Source organism: Aulonocara sp. 'chitande type north' Nkhata Bay, linkage group LG23, assembly GCF_057382095.1.
Source record: "Aulonocara sp. 'chitande type north' Nkhata Bay isolate Kocher_YH1m ecotype deep benthic linkage group LG23, A_spYH_male_GT1.1, whole genome shotgun sequence".
Lineage (NCBI taxonomy): Eukaryota > Metazoa > Chordata > Actinopteri > Cichliformes > Cichlidae > Aulonocara > Aulonocara sp. 'chitande type north' Nkhata Bay.
Window position 1 is genome coordinate 35,651,985 of NC_141365.1, and position 22,305 is coordinate 35,674,289.

Consider the following 22,305-nt stretch of genomic DNA (forward strand, 5'->3'; position numbering starts at 1 on the left):
ATGTCTGTTCCAGGATTGGCATGGTGTCTGGAGTTACAGCACATCTGGAACTCAACTTTACTGAACACGCCGATCAAGATTCATCTGTTCAACTCCATTGCTATCCCAATCACCCTCTACGTTAGCGAGACATGGCAATCAAGAAATGCAACAATCCGTCAGCTGAACGTGCTCCAACAACGTGGCCTCCGGCAAATTCTGGGACCGGATAATGAACAAAGAGGTGCTACAAAGAGCAGACATGCTTCCCCTAGCCGATATTGTTGCTCAACGTTGATTTCGGTTTGCAGCAAAATTCCTTTGCCTACTCCTTCACCGGCCAGCCAAAGTCGCCATGACATGGTTTCCACATAGAGGGAAACGCAAAAGAGGAGGTCCTAAGACCACCTGGTGCCGGACCATAATAGATGATCTGGAGCATGCCAGCATTAACTTGGATGAAGCCGAAGCAATAGCAGCTGATCAACAACAATGGACATCAATAGCTGGCCGATGCGCTGCATGGTGTAGGAGAAACTAAAGACTAAAGAAAAGACCACTCTCCAATCTTTCTTTAAACATAATCAATGTTTCTATGACCAAAGAGCTCTAGTTTCATTTCATCTGACTAATAGACGTACTTCCACGATACATGCTTGCATAACTGACTTGGAGTTTCAGCTCCATCAAACACTGCTGAGTTACAGAAATGTGTCCAGATTATTATAGAACATTTGGAGAATTACCATTCAGTGCATTTATTTTATTTCTGTCAGTATCATTACATTCATATAATCATTTGCTCTAAGTACATGATGTTCACTTTGTGATGCTTAAGATTAGTGGACGGACAGACAGACCAGTAACAGCATAGGCACACACACCTTCTTGGTGCCACAAAATAGGAGGCTTTTGTCAAACTAAGCAGTAAGAGATAAGCGCCTCATTCTCACTGTCCTGAGCACACACTGACCGTGTGCAGTGTCCCTGCTCTAATATACAGTTGAAGAGTAAGCCTGAAGCCTTTACCAGCAGCTTTGACTCATTCCAGCTTGTTTAACAGGCTTTGTGAGTCTAATGGAGAGCCACTAACTTAAGTGTGATCTCCTCCTCTGTTTGTGTCGATCATCCTCTATGTAACCATGGATACAATAAGGCATCAGTAACACGCTTCACGCTGTTGTTCCACATGGCTGGTGTGCAAACTCCGCCAGTATCTACAGCATGTAACACACACCTAAGGAGACTCCTTTACCAAAGCAGCAGAGAAAGGTTTACATCAACCTTAAAGTCAGGCTGCCGTCTCCTAAAATTTCCTGCAGCTACATGCTGCACACTGTTTCTCCTGGGACAAAAAGCATTTATGGTATGATCACAGTAATAGGATTACATAAATACAGTGAGGTACAGCACAGTTAAAACACATTCTAACTGTCAAGAATTCAAAGATAATACATTGTTATTAAAGTACAGTATGTATTATTTGAAGGTACCTGAAAATAGAATACTTTGACATTTTGAAAAATACAGCTGTTTACTTTCTTGCTAAGAATTGACTAAGAAAACATTTATATATGCAAGCTAAATGCTAAATGAATACAAAGTTGGGAGTTAATGAGCTTTGTTTAACTTAACACTGGAAGAAAAAGGAAACTGTGAGCTAGCTTTGTTTAGAGGACAATAAAAATGACATTAGTTTATTAGACACTCTAAAGGTCAGTAATTAGCTATGCTAAGCTAATTCTAGCTTTTAAGTGTGTACGCTTGATAGTGCTGATAAGTCTTCATACTAGCTCAGCAAGAAAGCAAACAAGCCTATTTTTCAAAAAAAAGATTCTAATGTAATCACATTACAGACTTGTATAGGTTTAAACAATTGATTTAACAGGTTAAAGATTTAAACAAGTAGTTAAATAATAGGTAAGCTAGGAAATAACCTTTTTTTAAATCTCCACGACAATGACATTTTATGACTTCCTTTGTACAATTAATGACAAGTTTTGACAACTAAATATATATATAATGAAGACATGGTTTGAAGAGCAGTAGAGTAGAATAGTTTGGGGTTTTTCCGTAGCTGCAGCGGCAGAGACCACCCTCACTAACTTCTGATGCACACCCAGTCACTTTGTTTTATAAGCAGGGTGAAATATGACAAAAAACCCACAAGTTATAAAAGACCTTCAAGGATTACTTCTAGTATGTTTTTCAGGGTAAAAAAATCAAAGCAAGCTGGGTGACCAAAACCCTGAGAATCCAGCACTGACTCAATGATACAGCTCCAAGAAATAATCGCAGAACTGAACCGATAACCCAAGTAAATACAACTGCCACGGCTGAGCAAACGTGTAGTAAATATAAAAAGCTATTCCATTCAATACAGCAATAAATCTGTCCACTGAGCACAAAACTGAGTTCTGATAAGTCACCCATAGATACCAAGTGTTAGTTTTTCAAAAATATATTCTCATATGCCTTCTTACATACAGTTAACTTCAAAAATATACACAGATCCATTATAAACACAATAAATGTACGATAGACTGGTTTCAAGTTTCATTTTGCTTTTGTAACATAAATCAGTTTTGTTCCTCCTAAACAAGATCTGGATTAATAAAGTGCTTCAAGTTTTTAAGTGAGTCTTTAAACCTATAAAAATGCCTATGTTGATCCAGTGTAGTCCCAGGAAGAGCAAATTATGTTTTTAAAACTATGTCACTAAGTTGGGGATTCACCTGGCGAATAGTCTTTGAAAGTGTCCTGAGGTGTATCCAAAAACTGTCCAGTTTGTCTTAACCCTCTTTCGGTTTGAGTTGCTTGACCTTGGCTGGTGACCGGCTCCTTCTCTGGCCATTGCTACCACCTGTGGATATGCTGTCAGCCGTTTTGGACACTTCAGTGGAGTCCACAGGATTTTGTGGGGACTCAGCGTCGATGTCCTCCAATGAGCCAGGCTGGGACTCCACTGAGGTTCTGGTGAACTGATGCAGAAGAGCACCATCCTCTCCTTTGCTTCCATTTGCCTTATCCTCTTCCTCTAGCTTGAACTCTTTAACAGCATCTTCCTCCTCATCTTTGTCTTCTCCACTCTCTTCCTTCTCCTCCGATCCCGATTTGTCAGCAGTGGTGTCGCTTGAACGTTTGCTATCTATGTCCGAGTCTTCCGCGTCTGCCTCCTCTCCCTCGGTCATGCAGGCAGCTGGAATCGCGTCCTGCCCCTGTAGGGTTAAATGAGATAACAATAAATGATTTCTGAGCAGTTTTAATTAGATGAATTGGGCATTAGAGTGCTGTAATTACATCTACAAGATGCTTACATAGTACCACCAAATTAATGTGTGAGATTAAAATGAGTTAATCAGTGCAGGGAGGTGCCAGTAAATAATATCACCAAACTGATCCTTAACTGGTTTCAGCTTCCGATGGAGGCAAAAATACACAGTTTAAAAGTATTTTTAACATGTTGAAGCTTTTTTGTAACTGGCAAAAGCAGCATACGTCCATCAGCGGAAGCTTCATGTTGGTGCCAAACAAAACAGATTTGTTCAGGCTCTCTAATTGGATGGCGAGATTATCTTTTCCCACAGGCTTAGAATTAGTGGTGAGGATGCAATAGGTCAGATTCCTCTTTAAGGAACAGCGCAGTTTGTTGTTCAGGGACTCAGTGGTGTTTTGTATTCACTTTGTATTCTGTATTCACTTGTATTGGATTGATACAATAATTTGCGGTACTGCACGGCACTAAAGGGGAGTCAAAATTAAGCTGGAGAGTCAGTCTGATCATGTTTGTTGGCCTATTTGACATCTTTAATCAATGCGGTTAAACTTCCATGAGTGCAGTGCTGTTTTACTAACATGAAAGTGACTGTCCTTTAAAAGAAAAAAAAGAAAACAATGCTATCCTTTGTGTTATACATAATAATTACTGAATAAACTTCAGTAAAAACATGGTTCACATTTACCTGTGGCGAGGTTCTTTCCTTTTCAGATGCCTCCCCTTCCTGTTCCTCACTCGATTCACCCTCTCCTGTGTTGTCTTCCTCGTCATCTTCACCCTCTGCTGACGCACTGTCCCTCTCTGCAACCTCCTTTGACAATGTCGACTTTTCATTTTCTGTCGTTTCTGCGGCACTATCCTCCCCCTCTTCCACACTTTCACCCTCGGTGGGTTTTTCTTTATCGTCTACTCTCTCATCACTCTCTTCATTTTCTGGGGTTTCTCCTTTGCCCACTGACGCCTCTTTTACTGTGTCTTGGTCGCTTGTCTCCTCTTCTTCGCCAGTTCCTGTGTCTCCCTCATTTTCCTCTGTTTCATCTTCTCCCATCTCTTCTTCATCCTCTCCTGTTTGCTCCTCTCCCTCCTCCTCTTGGTCACTCTCATCCTCGTTTCTGGTACACTTACACTGATGTTCTTCATCCTCCCCTCCAGTTTCTGATGTCTCATCTTCTCTCACTTCTTCACCACTTGTTCCTTCTTCTTCCTCCTCCTCTTTGCTTGCATCACTTTCCTCATTTTCCTCCTGTTCATCTTCTGTCTCCTCTTCTTCCCTTGCTTTACCGTCATCGTTTTCTTTTTCAGCCTCTTCATCTTCCTCTGCAATCGTCTCCTCTAAAACAACAACAGCTCTGATGTCCTCTTTGGTTTCCTCGTCTTCCTCTTCCTCCTGGACTACGTCTAAATTCCTCCCATCGTCGTCTACAGCCGCCTGGCTTTCGTCTTCCACTGCCGCAGGCTGCGGCACGGTTGCAGGGGCTGGGCTTTTCTTCAGCTGAAGTATCTTAAGTAGGTCAAAGTCCTTCATCACCGGTGCTTCAGCCGCTAGCGGGTTGATTTTGAAAGGCCGTGCAGCCATTTTCTTGCGAACACAAGCTTCGCATGGACAGTATTCGTCGTCACTTCGCTGGTCGCTGAACTCCCCCGTCATCTCTCCGTCGCTGAGGGACTCGCTGGTCTTCACCGACTGTTTCTTCATAATCTAAAAAGACAAACAAACAAACAAAAATTAAATCCAACAATTTATGTCATCCAAGCAGTATCCTCTGCTATGAAGACAGTTTGTGGTAGATTTACCTTCAACATCTGACGTCTCTTCTCTGTTGTAGTGGACTCTCTGGAGAGATGTGTTCCTTGTGGCGGCCGAGGTGACCTACCACCTCTCCCCGCTCGACCCTGAATCTTCCTCATTTCACGTTCAATACTGCCCTGGATGCGTCGGCTCACCTCATCCCTCAGCTCGCATATCATGGTGTCCAGGATGTGACTGTCATCTAGATCCCATCGAACTTTGAACTCTGCCACTGCATTAATGTAGTGGACCATAAACTGTTTTTCAAGCTTCTTCAGAAGGTGAAGTACCCACACTGGGTCAGGGTCTTGGGATGGTCTTTTGGCCAAAGATGCTCGAAGAACAGTTGGGGGTGTGCCTGTACTAGAGTCTTCCAATGTCTCGTGCTCATTATCGGTGGGAGATTTGGAACTGTCTTTGGCAGAGGTCTTGTCTGATGACTCTGAGGGTTTGGAGCTTTCGCTTTTTTGAGGAGCTTCTTCACTTTGCACTGGTTCCTCTGCTGTGTCTGCCTTAGCTTGGTCTGTGAATGTTTCCTTGTGTTCTGTCTCAATATCTGTATCTCCTGCCATTTCATTTCCCTCTTCCTCCTCTTCTACAATGTTCTCTGCTACCTCGTGTGCTTGTAGAGATTCTCTCTCTTTTGGAGGTGTCTCATCTCCTCCTTGATTGCCATTTTCCTTCCCTGAACCTGCAGAGCCACTGCTCATATCCACCCCAGATGAGGACCTTGGTGGTGTCACCTGCTCTGGGCTACTGTTCTTGTTCTCCTTTGTCTCCTTGGCTTGGATGTTCCCAGGCTCAGTGAGCCACAGGGAATGAAGGATAGCCATTATGTCTTCATACTGCTGGCTGCGACCCTTCTGTACATCACAGCCAGGGCCCAATGAAGGCTCAATGAGCTGGAGCTGGGCCAAACAGTCCAAAAGACCCCTGGCTGATGTGCTTAGTCGGCGTCCATAAACCGGAGACACCTAAGATCAAAAAGAAAACATTCAGAGAATGTAGAATATGTTCAATGCAGGAATTATAGTCAAATTCAAATAATTACAACTGGTTAAAAAGGAATTTCAAAATCCTGAAATTAACTGAGCAGAATTTTAGGATTTCTAGATTTAACATCTAAGATCTGCAGGGACACAGGTTGCCTGTTTAGGACTGAAGGTAGTTTATGTTAACATCCACCTCTTTTCATGTCATTTTCACATATTCGTCATCAGACGATCGTGGCTCAAGAGTTGGGAGCTCGCCTTGTAATCGGAAGGTTGCCGGTTCGAGCCCCGGCTTGGACAGTCTTGGTCGTTGTGTCCTTGGGCAAGACACTTCACCCGTTGCCTACTGGTGGCGCCAGTGTCCGGCAGCCTCGCCTCTGTCAGTGCGCCCCAGGGTGGCTGTGGCTACAATGTAGCTTGCCATCACCAGTGTGTGAATGTGTGTGTGAATGGGTGGATGACTGGATATGTAAAGCGCTTTGGGGTCCTTAGGGACTAGTAAAGCGCTATATAAATACAGGCCATTTACCATTTATTTGGCATATCTAACCCAAAACGTATAACTTCTAAATTTGAAAATTTGCATGTTAATTATGTAGGGTCAAATGGATCATGAACATGGTACATTTCCTAGCAAGTCAAGTACTTTTGGTTGCTCACTTGCTCACAAGTGATTGCCACAAACTTGGCAGTTTTATTCCAGATGCCTCTGGTGATGCAACTTTCAGAGGTGGGACCAAGTCATTGTTTTGCAAGTCTCAAGTAAGTCTCAAGTCTTTATCCTCAAGTCTCAAGTCAAGTCTCAAGTAATGTCAGGCAAGTCAGAGTCGAGTCTCAAGTCACTGGTGTAAAAGTCCGAGTCAAGTCACAAGTCTGAAACTTTGAATTTCAAGTCCTTTCGAGTCTTTAAAAAAAAAAAAAAACGAAAAAATAATGTTGCAGTTATATGCTAAATGTAAATATTAGACCATGTAATTTTAAATCTGTGTTTTTCTCAACACATGACAAAATAGTGAACTTAGAAAATATACACAAATTGTGAAATTGCACCTCTTTAAAATGCAGCTCAATTAAACTTAGCTCCAAGAATAATTTTCACCGACAGTTCTGAGATAAGCTGCATGTTATTCTTGGATGCGCTTGTAGGACCGGCTTTAAAATCGCATGACAAAAATATCATACACATTAAAAAAAAACTGTATCACCAACGTAGCCTGGACAACATTTGCTAGTTAGATGAAGTCAGCTATCTCATTGTAGCATATTTATATGCATATTTATAATCATACGGTTCTTGGAGTGAGTGCATACACTCATGAAGTTTAGTAACTTCAGGTCACTGCAACAAGCCCAGGTACAGTTTACCGCCAGATGGGTGCAGGACCTTGAAATGCACCGTGTAGAACGAAAGACCATCGTACGTATCATAAGTTTACCAGTCTCACAAATTGTCGTCATAAATACACATTCCTTAACCGTTTATTAATATAACCTTTGAGCTCAACGGTAATTAATTAGCAGTGGAAATAATTTCTGGTACCCATCACAGAAATGTAGCAGTGACAATAATACTGTATGCTGTAATCGTACTGGGCAATTAGTGATACAAAAAACCTGTTTTATCCTGTGAATAAAAGTATATGTTTTTGTCAATGTACCATAATAACAGAAGCGAAACGCAATATTGTGTCAGGACAATTCACTATTTATGCACAATAAATAAAGGAGCATAGCGCGACAATTTCTGTTCAGCGCCAGACTTGCTTGTAACCTATATCACTAATTATGTTATGAAAATGACGTATTAACTACTAAAAAACACTGACCTTCGTGTAAATGCTTGGAGCAGACTAACCTGTGAGCTGGAGTGTTCTGGGACGTTATATTTGGTCTTAGAATGGCTGCAATCCAGGCCATCCGTCGCCTCTTTGTTACTTTGGAAACATGGCTGAACAATTTCTCTTCAACGACGTAATCCGATAACAACCGATCTCTTTACCCGTCGGCTTCCCGTGGCTGTCATGCGACCGGCTATTGCAGTTAATGATACAACAGCTTCTTGCCATTTTTGTGTTTCTTTTTATCGCTGTGTAACTGATTTTAATTGAAAGCCTGCGTGCGCTAGTACCGCTTGCCACGAGTTCCCAGAATCCTTTGCGGTTCTACCCGTGAATGACGTCACATTTTCAATCTCTATATAATATGCATGTTAAATTTTATATTTGGGGTAAAATATCAAGTCTTTTCAAGTAAACCGGTTCAAGTCCAATTCAAGTCCCAAGTCATTGGTGTAAAAGTCCAAGTCAAGTCACAAGTCTTAGAACATTTTTTCAAGTCAAGTCTAAAGTCATAAAATTAATGACTCGAGTCTGACTCGAGTCCAAGTCATGTGACTCGAGTCCACACCTCTGGCAACTTTTTATCTATAGCTCTGTATAGCAGAATAATTTTCTGTCACAAAAAAGTAACTGGCTTACCTCGGGCATACTCCTACATCGACCCAGAGAAGAACTTAGAAGAACTTTCATCACAGCTGCAGAAGACTGCCAGCTTCTAGGCAGAGCCTCACTTTGTAATAGTAGAGCACTAGGGCGACCAGAAGTCCCCTCTGCATCTCCTGAAGTTGGATCTGAGCCCTTCTCCTCCTGTGCTATCTCACATTTAGCTTCATCTTCTTTCTCTTCATCCTCTTCAGGGTCACCTTTTTCCTCCAATTCTAACTTCTCACCTTCAGGACTCTCCTGTGCTAACTCTCCTCCAGGCATCTCTTCCATTTCCTTTGGCGTCAGCTCTTCCTCATTAAACTCATCGCCAAGTGCTAGCATGCTGCTGTTAGCAGGAATACTTCGCAGCCAGTCACTAACAACCTCACTGGGGGATGTGTTGGGCAAACAGGCAGGTGTCAGTTCCTCTCTTTTATCCATCTGATTGCTGCGTCTTTGACACATTCCACTTTTCTTGCTCTTGGACTTGTCACTGGACTTACTGGCTTTAGATTGTCGGCTGCATGGGCGTGCTGCAGCCATTGTTTCCTTTAGCAAGTCAGCAGCAGACAGAGATTGAGACAAAGTGCTTTCACTGCATGTCTCTACTTTGCTGTGTAAGGGACAGGGGCTTGAGGACTTGATAGGGGTTCCTTTCTTCAGAGAGCTGGCCATTTTGACACTACCACAATCGCTCCCTGTGCTAAATCTGGACTTACATTCGACCTGATCTTTTTCTTTACTCTGATCTGAAGCTAAATCTGCCGACTCAGCCCTGAGGCAACAGGGACTTTGGGAGGAGATTACTTTACTGTATGCAGTGTCTTCTTCCTGTTTGGCCTCACTAGCTGCTCTAGGGTTTCTTTGATTTTCCGTGCCATTATTTTCTGAGTTTCCAGGAACTGTTTTTGCTGTTGTGTTTGCAGAGGATTTTATCTGGACTTTCGCACCTGCTAATGACATTGCAGATGAGTTCCTGCTGTTGCTACCATTTGTCACCGGAGCAGACTTCACATTTTCTGTTTCACTGCCATTTCCAAGTTTGGTCGAGCTAGCATTAGCATGTTTTTCTTTAGACTTACAGTTGCAAGAAGACTTGTTAGACCTGCTGCTTCTGACTGAAATTGTACTTGCTGCTTTTTCTGTCTTTTGCAATCCATTTTCTTCACCTGATGGAGTTTCAATAGTTGGGATATCCACTGCTGAACCCCTCCTCCTGCCAGTACTGTTGGATTTTTGAGAAACGGTGGACCCCGTTATCTCCACATCCTCCTTCATGGTGGAAACCTCTGGGCTTTTTGGGAGACTGGGAGTTGAGGTCTTTTCCGTTTTTGCCTCATCAAATTCTGAAGTGGCTCCACAGCAGCATCTGGATTTGCCAGATTTAGCAGAGCCCGCGGAGTGAACTGACAAGACACTGGGCCCTCTTGTGTCTCCAGCATCAGAGCCATTCAACAACTGCTGCACAGGAGACTTACAACTTTTGGTGGATGCGGCTGAAGCATCAGGAGAGCGCATCCGCGGCGAACGTGTTCGCTTAGGTGAGAGAGTTTGGACATTAGATTTAATTTTTGGTGCACTCTCATTTGTTACCTTTTTGTCTCCATCCGCTGTTTCAATAATAGAAATATCAGTTTTTCCATTACAATTTGACTTTTGAGACACTGTAGATGAAACATTTGATCTTCCTGATGCAGCACTTGGTGCTCTCTCATTCGTCACATTTTCCTCGTCATCAACTGTAGGCGTTTTAATGGTGACAACATTTGCACTTGAATTAGATTTATGAGAAATGTTGGACCTTACTGAAGATTTTGACTTGGCAGACATGACACTTTCCACCCTCTCCTGATTCTCTTTAGCTTCACTTGGAACTGGAGATGCAGTTGTGTGATTTGACTTCTGGGACTTGGAGGACTTGGCACTAGGGGCTCTGTCCACCATGTCATCTCCCTCTATCTTTGTACTGTGAGACTTTGCAGAGGAAGCTGACTTATGGGATAAAATACTAGCAGTTCGCTTCTCAGCTTTTTCTGTTTTGTGTACTATTTCGGAGTCTGATTCTGTGTTTTGATTACTGTCAGATTCATGAGATTTGGAGGACTCTGCACTGGGTGTCCTCTCATTATTTACCAGTTTAAGATTGTTCTTTTTTTCTTCAGCTTCATCTGCTGTCTTTGAGCTTGAACATGTCACCATTTCATTGCCATCACATTTAGACCTGAACGACTTTGTAGACTTAGCAGACTTGTTCGATTTAACTGACGTGCCAGACATTTGACTTGGTGCCCTTTCTTCTCCCTCTCCCCCAGGCTCTGAGGCTTTAGTGGACTTATGGGATTTAATAGACTTTGCAGACAGGTTGGACTTTGATGACATTGCACTTGTTGGTCTTTCCTCTACCTCTGTTTCTGTTCCTTTTCCAGTTACCTTTATGGTAGCTTCAACTGCTGTCGCTTTTACACAGTTACTGCAAGTCGACCTCTGAGATATGCTGGACTTTACAGAAATATTTGAGTTTTTTGATCTAGCACTATCAGGTCTTTCAGCCTTTTCAGCCTTTGCAGACACATTTGACTTCACAGAGAGGCTACTGGGAGCTCTGTTGTTTGGGTCATGCTCTTCTACAGCTGGATTGTCACTTTGGGATGTGCCTTTAGCTCCTGACTGACAGGTGGAGTTACGAGACTTGACTGATGCATCAGTCTGAGCTGAAACACAAGATTTGGCTGACAAGGAGCTGACTGCTCTTTCTACAGTGTTCTCGCTGACTGCTGTCTCCCTTGAACTGATATCAGGAGCTTCACTTGTGTGTTCAGACTTGCTGGACTTTGCAGACTGATTTGACACTACGCTGAAGCTTCTCTTGTCCTCTTTTTTTGCACGAATATCAGTGCTGCCCTTACAGCCAGAGTTGTGTGATCTATTGGACCTGTGGCTTGTAGCTGAAGTAGCACTGGGAGCCCTTTCTTTCTCTTTTTGTGTTGCCTGAGGACTGGATGTTCTAGACATGGCACTGGATACTTTGCCCTCCAAGATATTTGGTGTGGCAGAGAGGCGTCCATTATTGGTGAGGTTGGTTTTGTTGGATTGGGTAGAAACATCTGAGGCAGCATCATCACTGTTAGGAAGGGGAGAGGCTTGGTTGGAACGATTGGTTCTCTGTGATTCCCTGCCACCGGAAACAGAATCGACCTTGCGTTTGCAGCCCCCGCAATTCGGACACACGCTGGAAGTCGCTGACTTTTGAGAGCTTGCTGAGAGTCCTGTGTGATTTGACAAGTCACTTACAGCCCTCTTTATCCCTTCATCATCATCACAGGCCCCTCCTTCCTCTGATTCTGACATCCTGGTTACGCTTATTTTAGATGTGTTGCAAGGGACTTGATCTACCTCATCTGGGCCAGCTGAGCAAGCGGCAGCTCCTCCACAGAGACAGGAAGAGGCTGCAGACACTGCCCTGCTTCCTAGCTCTTCCTGCTCCTTGTGTTTGGTAGAGTGGAAAGAATTGGCTGAGACGTCATTTATTGGCTTTTCGTGCAGTTGAGTTTCAGGGGTTGGGGACGGTTCATTGCTATGGTAACACCGTGAGATGCTTGGTGGCAGATCATCGTCCTCATCATCTTCATCTTCTTTCAACGACTGAAGGACATGTGAGGAGCTGCTGACTGCTGATGGCGGGCGATCTTCTTCGTCTTCAGCTGACTTTCTTCTGAGTGGTTGAAGGTTACTGTCCGCGACAACCACTTCACTTCGACTGCAACACCGGCTCACCTTGTGTACCTCAATATGGGTGTCCCCATCCTGCTCTACCTCTAATCTGTGCTCAACCTGCTCGGTTACACACATTTCCTCCTGGACCAGTTTGCTCTGCTCTGAACCTGAGCCACCCCCGCAGCTGGAGAGCCGTGCTCTGCAGCGCACCACCCTTCTTGAATTGCACGATGAGGAAGAGCTAGAAGAGTGCGTATGTCTCATCATACTGTGGGTGTGGCTGGGTGCATGTGGGGGTGGAACAGGAGCTGATTTATGGCTGTGTGCAGGGTTTTCCCATAAGTCGTAATGCTGTTCATGCCTCTGATGGCAACACGGGCAGTGGTTCCCTTCCAACTCGCACTGCAGCGGCTGGCTGGAATAGTCCACACCGTACTGATCAAAGGATGTTGAATCAGGGTCAGAACAACTTTCTGACTGGCCCTGCTGGAGATAATGAGGCTGAGCCTGACTTAGAGGGCAACATTCATTGCTCAGAGATGGAGATTTTTTAATTTGAGTGGACCACTGGAGGGTCTCGTCATTCTGGAGGTGAAAACGCACCCTCATCTCCACCGAGAGGCTGCCATCTTTATTTACCAGAACACGCTTTTCAATGTCATCATTCATAATGGCTGGCTTTCCCTGGGGGCATGCAGTGACACCATTGCCATATGACTTTTCAGAGGAAAAAGAGAAACGTGCCGAGCGGTTTGAGGAATCAGAACGAGGGTGAATGATGCTCTTTTTGGTTTCCAGACCAAAGTTAACTGAAGGAAAAGAGAAAAGTACAATATTTAACAAAATGTATTCCCTCTTTTTCTTGTACCTTTTAAAACTTGTCTGTTGTTAACTTGCCCAGTTGTCTAAAAAACTCACCATTTTTCTTGCTTTCATGTCCTTCGCTGTACTCACTGGCTCTGGATTGAGCTCCATGAGGTGGGGACCTTATTCCTTGAGTAGCAGGGGATCGTGCCCCATTTCCAGGAGTCCGGGGACCCAGACCAGGGAGTTTCTCTTCTGAAGTTTTCCTAATAAAGTTTATCAGCAAGGGGCTGAAGGCTTCCCGGCCAACACATACCAGAACACCTGGACAAGTCATCAGGCTTTGAACGCTGTCAATCTGGAAACAATTCACTAGAGTCAACAGTTTTCACTAAAATGAGCAACCTTTGCAAAGTTTTACTATGCAAATTCAAATAAATATAACTTTTTACCCTGCGTCCCTCTACAGTGTAGATCTTGCGGACATGAAACTGCATCACTTCGGACACCTCATCTAAAAAAGCTCTCAGGCTCCTGGCTGTCCTTCTGCTCAGGACCACGCTCCTCCTCATCCCCGGTTCGCTGTTCTTCACGAGCAAGATCCGTCGCTGTCTGTAAGGCATATGCAAATGGCCAGGTGGTGTTGCGGATGACGTTTCAGGCCTCTGGGGCCTCCGGTTGTGATGGTACCAGATGCCTGAGTGTTTGTTGACCAGCTCCATGTTTACTGGCTTCGCCTGGCGTCGGTCAGAGCAGAGGTAGCAGCCACCATCCTGGAGCTGCTCCAGGTGTTTGATGGTGTGAGTGCCACGAGGGGTGGTCACAGTCCGCACACCAAATGGCAGCGGCACCTGTGGACAAATTGTACATAAATATCAAATGTGACTGTTAATCTGTCTCTATCTCGTATCCATGTATTGCTCTCCCTACATTGTATAAAGCACTGCTGATCAGGACAAGCGCCGTTTTAGCCACTTAACATCCACCCTAGATGACCCATCTAGGGTTTGTTAAATATCCACCCCATTTTGTAGGATTTTCAGTTGTTTCGAACATGTAATGACAAAATAATTGGGATTTAATTTGAAATCAACAGTTCCTGAAAAATTGCTTATTTATCATGTGGCTAAAGCAAAACCCAACCATAACCTTTGATTAGCGTGGATGTTAAGAGGTGAAAAGACCTGCATCAGTAAAGTCAAAGCCACATACAGCATGCCGCACCTTATATCTTAGTGGGCCAGATGAGTGAAAGTATTTGATAAATGTATAAAATGAAAGAAAATGTTGTGGTAGTTCATTGCTCAGACTGTCCTGTAATTATAAAGCATAACATTTTTGTTAATTGACAGAAAATGTCTGTTCTTGTGTTTTTGTTTTGTTTTTTACACTTTGATATTACTTTTGTGTCATATGGATGGCCACGAGAGAGGTCTTTATCAGTAGGAAATGCTTAAATACAGTTAAAAGTCTAAAATTTATACATTTATATCCTACTTCACATTTTGCAAAGCTGTCCAAGGGTCATATTGGAGTCTTTTACTCTTCAGTTCTAGTCCCCAGGCCTAATGTTTGACACCCCTGACCTATATGCATGCATCTAAGCATTCAGCTTCAAAAGAAGTCTCTACTACAGTTCATCTAACCTTTTGAGAAAGGTCGTCCAGCAGGGCGTCAAAGCATTTGAAGCTGCGCTTGTGGATGGCCATCCTGACGCCCCCAAACTGGCTGTCACCACTTTTGTAGAATGTGATCCGTTTGGCTGGGGTGGTTGAGCTCACGTGAGCGGGGCGCGAGTTGGAAGGGGGCGGGGCAGGGATGGGGAAGACATGTTTAAATGGGGGCCGGGGGTTCCACAGCCCTGTCTGGACCGAATGCATGCTGTGGTCTCACATACACCTGGGAAACACACAAAGATAAGAACATGTTTATTTTTTTCTGCAGGTTTCTGTTTATTTTTCTGATCCCGTGCGTGCTAATCACACTCACAAGAAGAACAAGTCTTAATCAGGATGATTAATGGAGGATTTAGGACAGGACATCCGCTGAAAGGACTAGCTGACATTGGTGGGAAAAACCTTCTGTATCGTTTACAACTAAATTCTAATAATAAGCTGTCACTTTTCCAGCTGCTGAGGTGAATGTCTTGTTTCTGTAATGATTTTCTAGAAAAAGACATTTACCTGGATTCCCTCAAAATATTCTGTGCAGTCCCCCCCCCGATCATCGATGATCATTGATCAGTTTCAATTTGTTTTTTGAATAAGAACTGCTGCAAATCCTACAAAAGTTCAACAAAAACAAGCCACATACTTTACTGTGAATTAACAAGATAAACTGTAGACAAATGCTAGATTTACATGGATGTTAAAGGCGGAGCTTCGCACAGGGAGCTATTTTTATTAGTGTGGCCTAGGACACGTATAGAAATCCTGTTTGGAACAGACGTAAAAAGTTTCTGCCCTGCTTCTGGAAAGGCAGCATCAATCAGCTTACATAACATATGCTGAGTATTTCAAACATTTAGCTTTTTTCTCTAGTTTTACAACACATGGATGAACATAGATGAACACTGCAAATAACTACTTGTTAGTTTTGAGTTTTGATGGGTTTCAGGTCTGTATCGACACACATATTAGCTTATATAATAGTTATAAAAACCACAAGCTAATTTCACGTGTATGTTGAGAGATCTGCTGTGGTGACCCTTAAATCCTTCAGCATCAAGACAAATATCACTTTTTCTACTCAGTGCATGTGGTCACAATGTGCCTCTTGATTGTTTCCTGTTATGTCTTCTGATGGGCTTAGCAGGCTTTTAAGTCTCACGAGGCCAAATCAGTGTTGACACTGCTTCTTAATGCCTCTTTAGCTCAGTCTTTCCTAATAACATTACATCAAACATATCATTTAAAATTCTATGAAGGGCACAGTTAACCCAACATTTAGGGACATGTTAAACAGGTTTTCAGTGTAGAACAGCATAAATAAAACTGACTGTAACGTTTATTTTACACTTGAAACTAACTCAGTCGATCTCATATAACTTATTCTGGCTTTCTTCTGAAATGGACAACAAAGTTGCTTTTGATGTGCAACATGAAAAGCAACCACTGAAGCTGTGGGAAGGTGATTATGCTGTGGGACTAAAGGAAGGTCTCAGGCTTACAGCTATGCTGATGTCCATGTGCACTAAGCAAGTTTTTCCAGCAAAGAGGCAAGTTAATCCAAGCAAATGTTAGCTTAGAGCTTTCAGACACTTAAACACATTCAGTTAGTGTTTCATTATCACCCTCTGCTTCTTTCTCACTGACATTCAAGATTTAATGGAATCAATATATCAGATTTTAGAAGTGGAATAAAGGAATATTTTCACTTTCTGTTAATCTCATCTAGTTTCTTCAGTGCTATTTTTAGACTTAATGAATTACAAATACTTCTTAAAAACTATTTTTTTAGAAGCACACCAACAGTCCCAGTTTATATATGACAAACAAAGCTTAAAGTTCTCACATTTAAGCAGAATAAATGACTCATCTGTTAAATGAAAAGCTGTGGACGGACTGCTCGATGGACTGATCATTTCATATCTAACACACAGATTTTTCTTTCCAATACAAAACTCTGACTCACATATATTAGCCTTTAACACATTACACTGAAGCAAACCATTAACAGATAACAGCATTGTAGGTTTAAGCCTTTTCAACATGAAGCTCTATTATTTTCCCATGAAAGCATTATTATAGCAGATTTAATGTTTTTGCTCGTTTAGAATCTTTTTCAAATGATTTGAAGATGCTTACCGTTGTCGTAAAAGAACAGGAGAATGACTGCTGCCACTAATTAACAACCACTTTTTCCATGCCATATGTATTAGTTGCACTACTCACATATTCGGGAAGCATGGTCCGAAGAGGTATGGAAAAGCTGAAGAGAAATTTGTGGATATCTAGTCAGACCAGGAGACTGGTTTGCAGTAATTGTGCAAGTGTGTATGGTGGCGATCCCCGAGTGTACATATAAAGCAGAGTCCCTGATTCCACTCTCCAGCTCTCAGGGTAAAATGGCAGATGGACAACAGGAGGGAGGAAGGGAGTGGGGGTGGAGAGAGGAGAACTGAGGAGATAGGAGAAGACAGGAGGGGTGAGGCTAAGGATAGAATGAAAAGCCTGCTTAAGAACCTCTGTGTGTGTGTGGGAGAAGGAGGGGTTGCTATGGTGAGGCCAAGACGTTAATAAGGCAAGTGATGCTCTTATGCATGCCGCACCTGAGCAGCAGAAGACACATATGCTAATTTGTAGTTGTGAGGTTGAATTATTGAGATTGAATAGAAATATTAATAGGCAAGTGGCAAATACATCAAAGATGTTTAGATTGTTAGTGAAATTATAATTTGAATCATGTCAACGTGAAAGTTACAGGACGCCGAAGGACAAAGTTAGGTAGATAAAGTCTTAAAAAAAGTCTGACTTAGATAAAGTCAGATAAAGGCAGTCGGTTTTCACATTCTGGTTGCAGAGTTGGTGCAGAGGCCACAGGTTTTAGCACATATAACGCCCTCTATCTGTGTCTTCCTCACACACAGGGATCTAGTTGGAGGATTGTAATTACACACAGCCTGTCTAACAGCAGGGTTCCTCCTGTCTAGAAACCCCTGAAACCACCAACTGCTGCCCTGGCAAAAAACCCCTCTAATACTACAGACAGAGTAGCAGTAAATCTGTAATGAGCCAATCACGACCAGCTGATTGTCTCAGTCTGGCAAAGCACCATCTCACAAAGCCAGAAGGGGAAAGAGCAGCAGCAAGCCCTAGCACAAAACCAGCACCAGAGACAACAGTTGTGGCATTGATCAGGCTGGACACAGCATGAAAGGAGGAGCTGAAGGGCAAGGTGGGTTGCACAGCAGCTTGCAGAAAGAAAAAAAAAAGTATTTGTCTAGTAGGTATTCTAAATGATAAATATGAATGTTGTGTATTGCTTTCCCAGTGTGGGTAAGCGGATAGCATATTATTTATATCCACAGTTCTTATTCCATTATCTTTTCTTTTAGTGGGATTAACGGTCTATATCTGTACCTAAAGAACACGTCCAAACTTAACAAGCTCTTTAGCTGCTATTGGCTCCGATAATTTCAACAGCCTGTTGCCAGCTTTTTCATATTTTAAGTTTTTTATTATCTGGAAAAGAACTGCCCACTGTGGTCGGGAGATGGTACTGACACGAACGATAAGGGTGAACAAAACAGTGAGCGAAAAGAGGCTCACACAAACATGCATATAAAGCGTGTTAGAGACAGAGTGTTAATTATTTGCGGATTCATAAGTGACGCTGGCCACATTACAGGTCATTTTAGCTGCTGTTTGCATATGAATATGATTGGAGCACATTCAAATATCGCACTGGTGGAAAAGACTTTCACTAAAGACACTTGATGTTCCAGGTTATGGTTGCCTAGGTAATCCTCTAATGTATTTACTATTAGATCACCAAGCTTAATCACCCCCATAGAACCTTATAGCATTGGCATATGTATAAATGTATACACATATTGTTTTCTTCTTGTCATAGGTGGGTATTTGGGTGTTAAAATACTATATGTATACTTATGATGCCAGCATATAGCAGGACAAGGATTATAGTTATTACTTAAAGTATTGTTATAAATACTATTAGCATTTATTTTATCCCATCCTTTAGTTGATCAGTGAGGCAACATGGTTAAGCGTCCTCACACAGTGGGTCTTTGCACCAACACGTTCTCATCCCAAAGTGTAACATACCGACGCTATGTGACAAATCCTCAGTATGTTACGCTTTCAGTCACCACATCCGTTTGTACGTTACGCGTTCGGAAACGTGAGAACCTTTTGGAATGAATCAACACATGTACATTTATTTTACTTTCTCATCATTAATAGCTCTGGAAAACACTATCTAATATGATTAAGACTGTGTTTATCATTAGGATTAAGGTTAGGGTTAGGGCTGGAATACAAGGCTGGAATGTGTGTTACTGCCGGGAGTCTATTGGATTGCATCCACAATCCGGCGCGTATCACAGGGACTCGGAAAGTTACCTTTCGTGTTCCTATGGGACGCCTTGGGACGTGACAAATCGGCGGTATGTTGCACATTGGGAATGAGAATGGCCCCCTTTGCACACTGTTCCTACTAAACTCCTGTTCCGATGATTGTTTTTCTGTTAGTGTTGCTGTTGTAAGTCTGCGATTTCCTTGGTCTGGATATGTCCTATTTAGCTGCTGACCTGATTTGTTTATAATAATAATTTTAAGAAAATATACATGTGGTCAAGCTAACGTCATCAACAACAACCTCAATCTCTTATTCTTTTCAAAACACTCTTCCCCAGCTGACAGTGTGGAGCGTAAGATGTGTATACATGAGCCAACAGGTGCCATGTAAACCCCACGATACCCTTTGAATGGCAGCCACATCACGTTTATACACAAGCAGAAAAGAAATGAAGCAAGAGACAACCCCCCAAAACAAACAAACAAACAAACAAACAAACAAACAAACAAACAAACAAACAAACAAACAAACAAACAAACAAACGGGAAATACAAATGGAATGAATACATGTAAAAATTAATTAAATGGAAAAGTAAATAAATTAAGGAAATAAAAAAAAAACCATCTGAAAACATCAATTTAAATTTCTGTATACATTTTTTAAAATATATATTTTATGTTAAGTGCCATTACAGTTTTTTACAGACGCTAGGACACATTTCTCAATACTTAGGTCACGTTTGCAAAACTCCTCACACAGTGAGCACAACAGAAGTCTATGTGGGCTAAACTGAGGATCAGTTATCATTGTTTTGGCACAAAATGCATTCAATGACTACATCTCTCAAATTTCATGAATTATCTTCTCACTCAGACACAACAACTGCCAAAAATCTTTGTACGTACAGGACATTTTGCATGTGCTTACATACTGTTTTCAAAACTGTTAAACTTATGGCCAAAACAATAACACAATGCAAAACTTGAAAAGACAGCAAAATTCAACAACAATATTTTATTGAAACATATTTTAAATCTAAAAATGCAGTTTAACCAGCCACAGCTGATTCTCATTGTAGATGAACATCTACACAGGTGTTACTCCTTCAATTTTTCAACTCCTTCAATTCTGGCATGCCAGAAGATTCTTTCCTAGGTGTATTGCCCTAGATGACATGAGATGTGATGTGGATGAGAACCTGCGGCCAAATGGAGAAGACCGAGTAGATTAGCATTACTATTGTATGTGTATCAGTGGATGGTGTGTATACAAATTCTTGTATTTTGGGATTACTTAGTGCAAAAAAATAAAAATACATAAACAAATATTAACGAATTCTGCATGATGTCTGATTCATTCCAGTAACATATATTGAAATTATAAACAGAGATGTGTCCTTGTTTTACACAAGAAAACACTGTGTAATGCTACATGTTGTTAGTGTTTTTTAGGTCATTGTTTTGTGGGTGACAAAGTGTGTTTGTCGGCTGTCAACCTTTGCTGGTGTTCTGGAAGAATGAGTTTATTTGAGACCTGAATGAAGTGTTTTGGTAGTTGTAGTGCATTTTGAATGTGAAATGAACTGCTTTGCCAAGCTGACGGTCAGTTAGGAGGATTGTGTGAAGAGTTTTGCAAAAGTGACCTAAGTATTGAGAAATGTGTCCTAGCGTCTGTAAAAAACTGTAACGGTAAACTGTTTAAAATTAATCATCATTTATATCGTTTGGCTGTTCTGGGCCTCCATAGTTTTGAAAAATTCACCAGTATTGCTGCTTTTTGCTGAGGCTTAGCTGCAGATCTTGTAAATACATTGCAAGCAGAAAAAGCTTTTATTTTATTTTTTTTTCTATTTTATTTCATTTTTTAAGTTGACAAATTAAATTATTACTCAACAGGTTGGTTTGTTACAGATGTTTAATCAGAGCAGTGTTTGGTACCGCTGTTCAGGGGCATGCTGTTTTGTGGAGTTAAAAATAATCTCTAGTAAGAGCAGAAGAAGAAAAACAGAATCAAACACGTCTTTTTACACTTTTAAAAACACCAGGGACATTTATTATTTCCATCTACAGGCTCAAAATGTCCTTGAAATATGTCTTGGTTTTATAGAAGTGTCTTATTGCATAAGTAAAACTTATGTAACTCCTCATTTCATCAATCTGTATCTGCTTCACAGCCTTAATGAGAGACAGAGGAGAGGTAGGTGGCCCTCAGGGGGATTCTGGGTAGACAGGAAGTCAAGGATGAGTAGTTCCGGTGCTGACAGGAACCTGAGGCATCACAGTGAGGCGTCAGGATGCTGCTCTCTGAGAAAGTTTTGGTACTAATGTGTATTCCTAGAGGATAAATCAAGCAGTTCATCACCTGTGCGCTTTGCCTGATGATGTTACACATGGGTATAGGCTTCAGTCCTGCAGGAGTACTTTCCTTTGTGATATGAACACAGTGAATCACTGAATTTGAACATGTTCACCTTAAAACTGACTGAAAACGGAGAGAAGTTCTGCTCTTGCTCTTGTGTGATCACTTCAGTCAGCAGAAAAAATGAAAATGAAAACAGAGCAGAGATTATTCCGCATGCGGTGGCCTATTTTTGGAAGTGCGCTCACTCCTTTGCTCAATCCCTTTTGTCTCTTATCCTATAAGCAGGTATGTGATGACCTTATTCCCACAACTGGACCACATACACAAACACAAGCCTTCTGGATATATGAGCACTTGCTCATTGGGGTTTGTATTCTCACTAAAATAAATTAAATTAAATTGAAAACACACAAACACAGAACCTTACCACAGATGTTCAGCTTTGTCTAAGCAGGTGTTCGTAAAGCAACAGGTGAGAAAGAGAGGTTCATCTTACCTGTGAGGAAACATGCTGGAAGGAACCAGTGAAGATCAGTGTCCGAGTGTAGATCCCGATAAAGAAGCAGTTTGATAACAGAGTGATAATAAAGTCAGGTGTGGTCAGCGGCAGACAGCGCCGCGAGCTCGCTATCTGAGATTTGAGAAGTGAGCACAGGTTGCGGGCGCGCGCGTTCACGCACGCTGCAAGTCCGCGGCATGAAAACCCGGAAGTACAGCGATTAAGACTTTCAAAGTAATGACTTGAAAGCCTTTCAGTAAAAACGGTAGGATTGAACGTAAACACACAAACTGCACAGCTCGGAAAATCAAGTCCAATCAGTTTATTTATTGTGAAAGCAATAAAGTAACAAGACTCATTTAGATTG

General features: G+C 42.0%; 1 protein-coding gene across 1 annotated transcript; it reads right to left on the reverse strand.

Moving 5' to 3' along the window:
- Positions 1-651: 651 nt before the first annotated feature.
- On the reverse strand, positions 652-22,092 carry rp1l1a (rp1 like 1a). The gene is made up of 8 exons (XM_086281710.1): positions 21,936-22,092; positions 14,685-14,937; positions 13,491-13,889; positions 13,153-13,396; positions 8,515-13,043; positions 5,051-6,019; positions 3,942-4,955; positions 652-3,197 (listed from the first exon to the last, which is right to left on the reverse strand). Exons 2-8 carry the CDS (start codon positions 14,916-14,918, stop codon positions 2,772-2,774), a joined length of 7,815 nt encoding a protein of 2,604 aa, XP_086137836.1. The 5' UTR covers positions 14,919-14,937; positions 21,936-22,092; the 3' UTR covers positions 652-2,771.
- Positions 22,093-22,305: the final 213 nt, after the last annotated feature.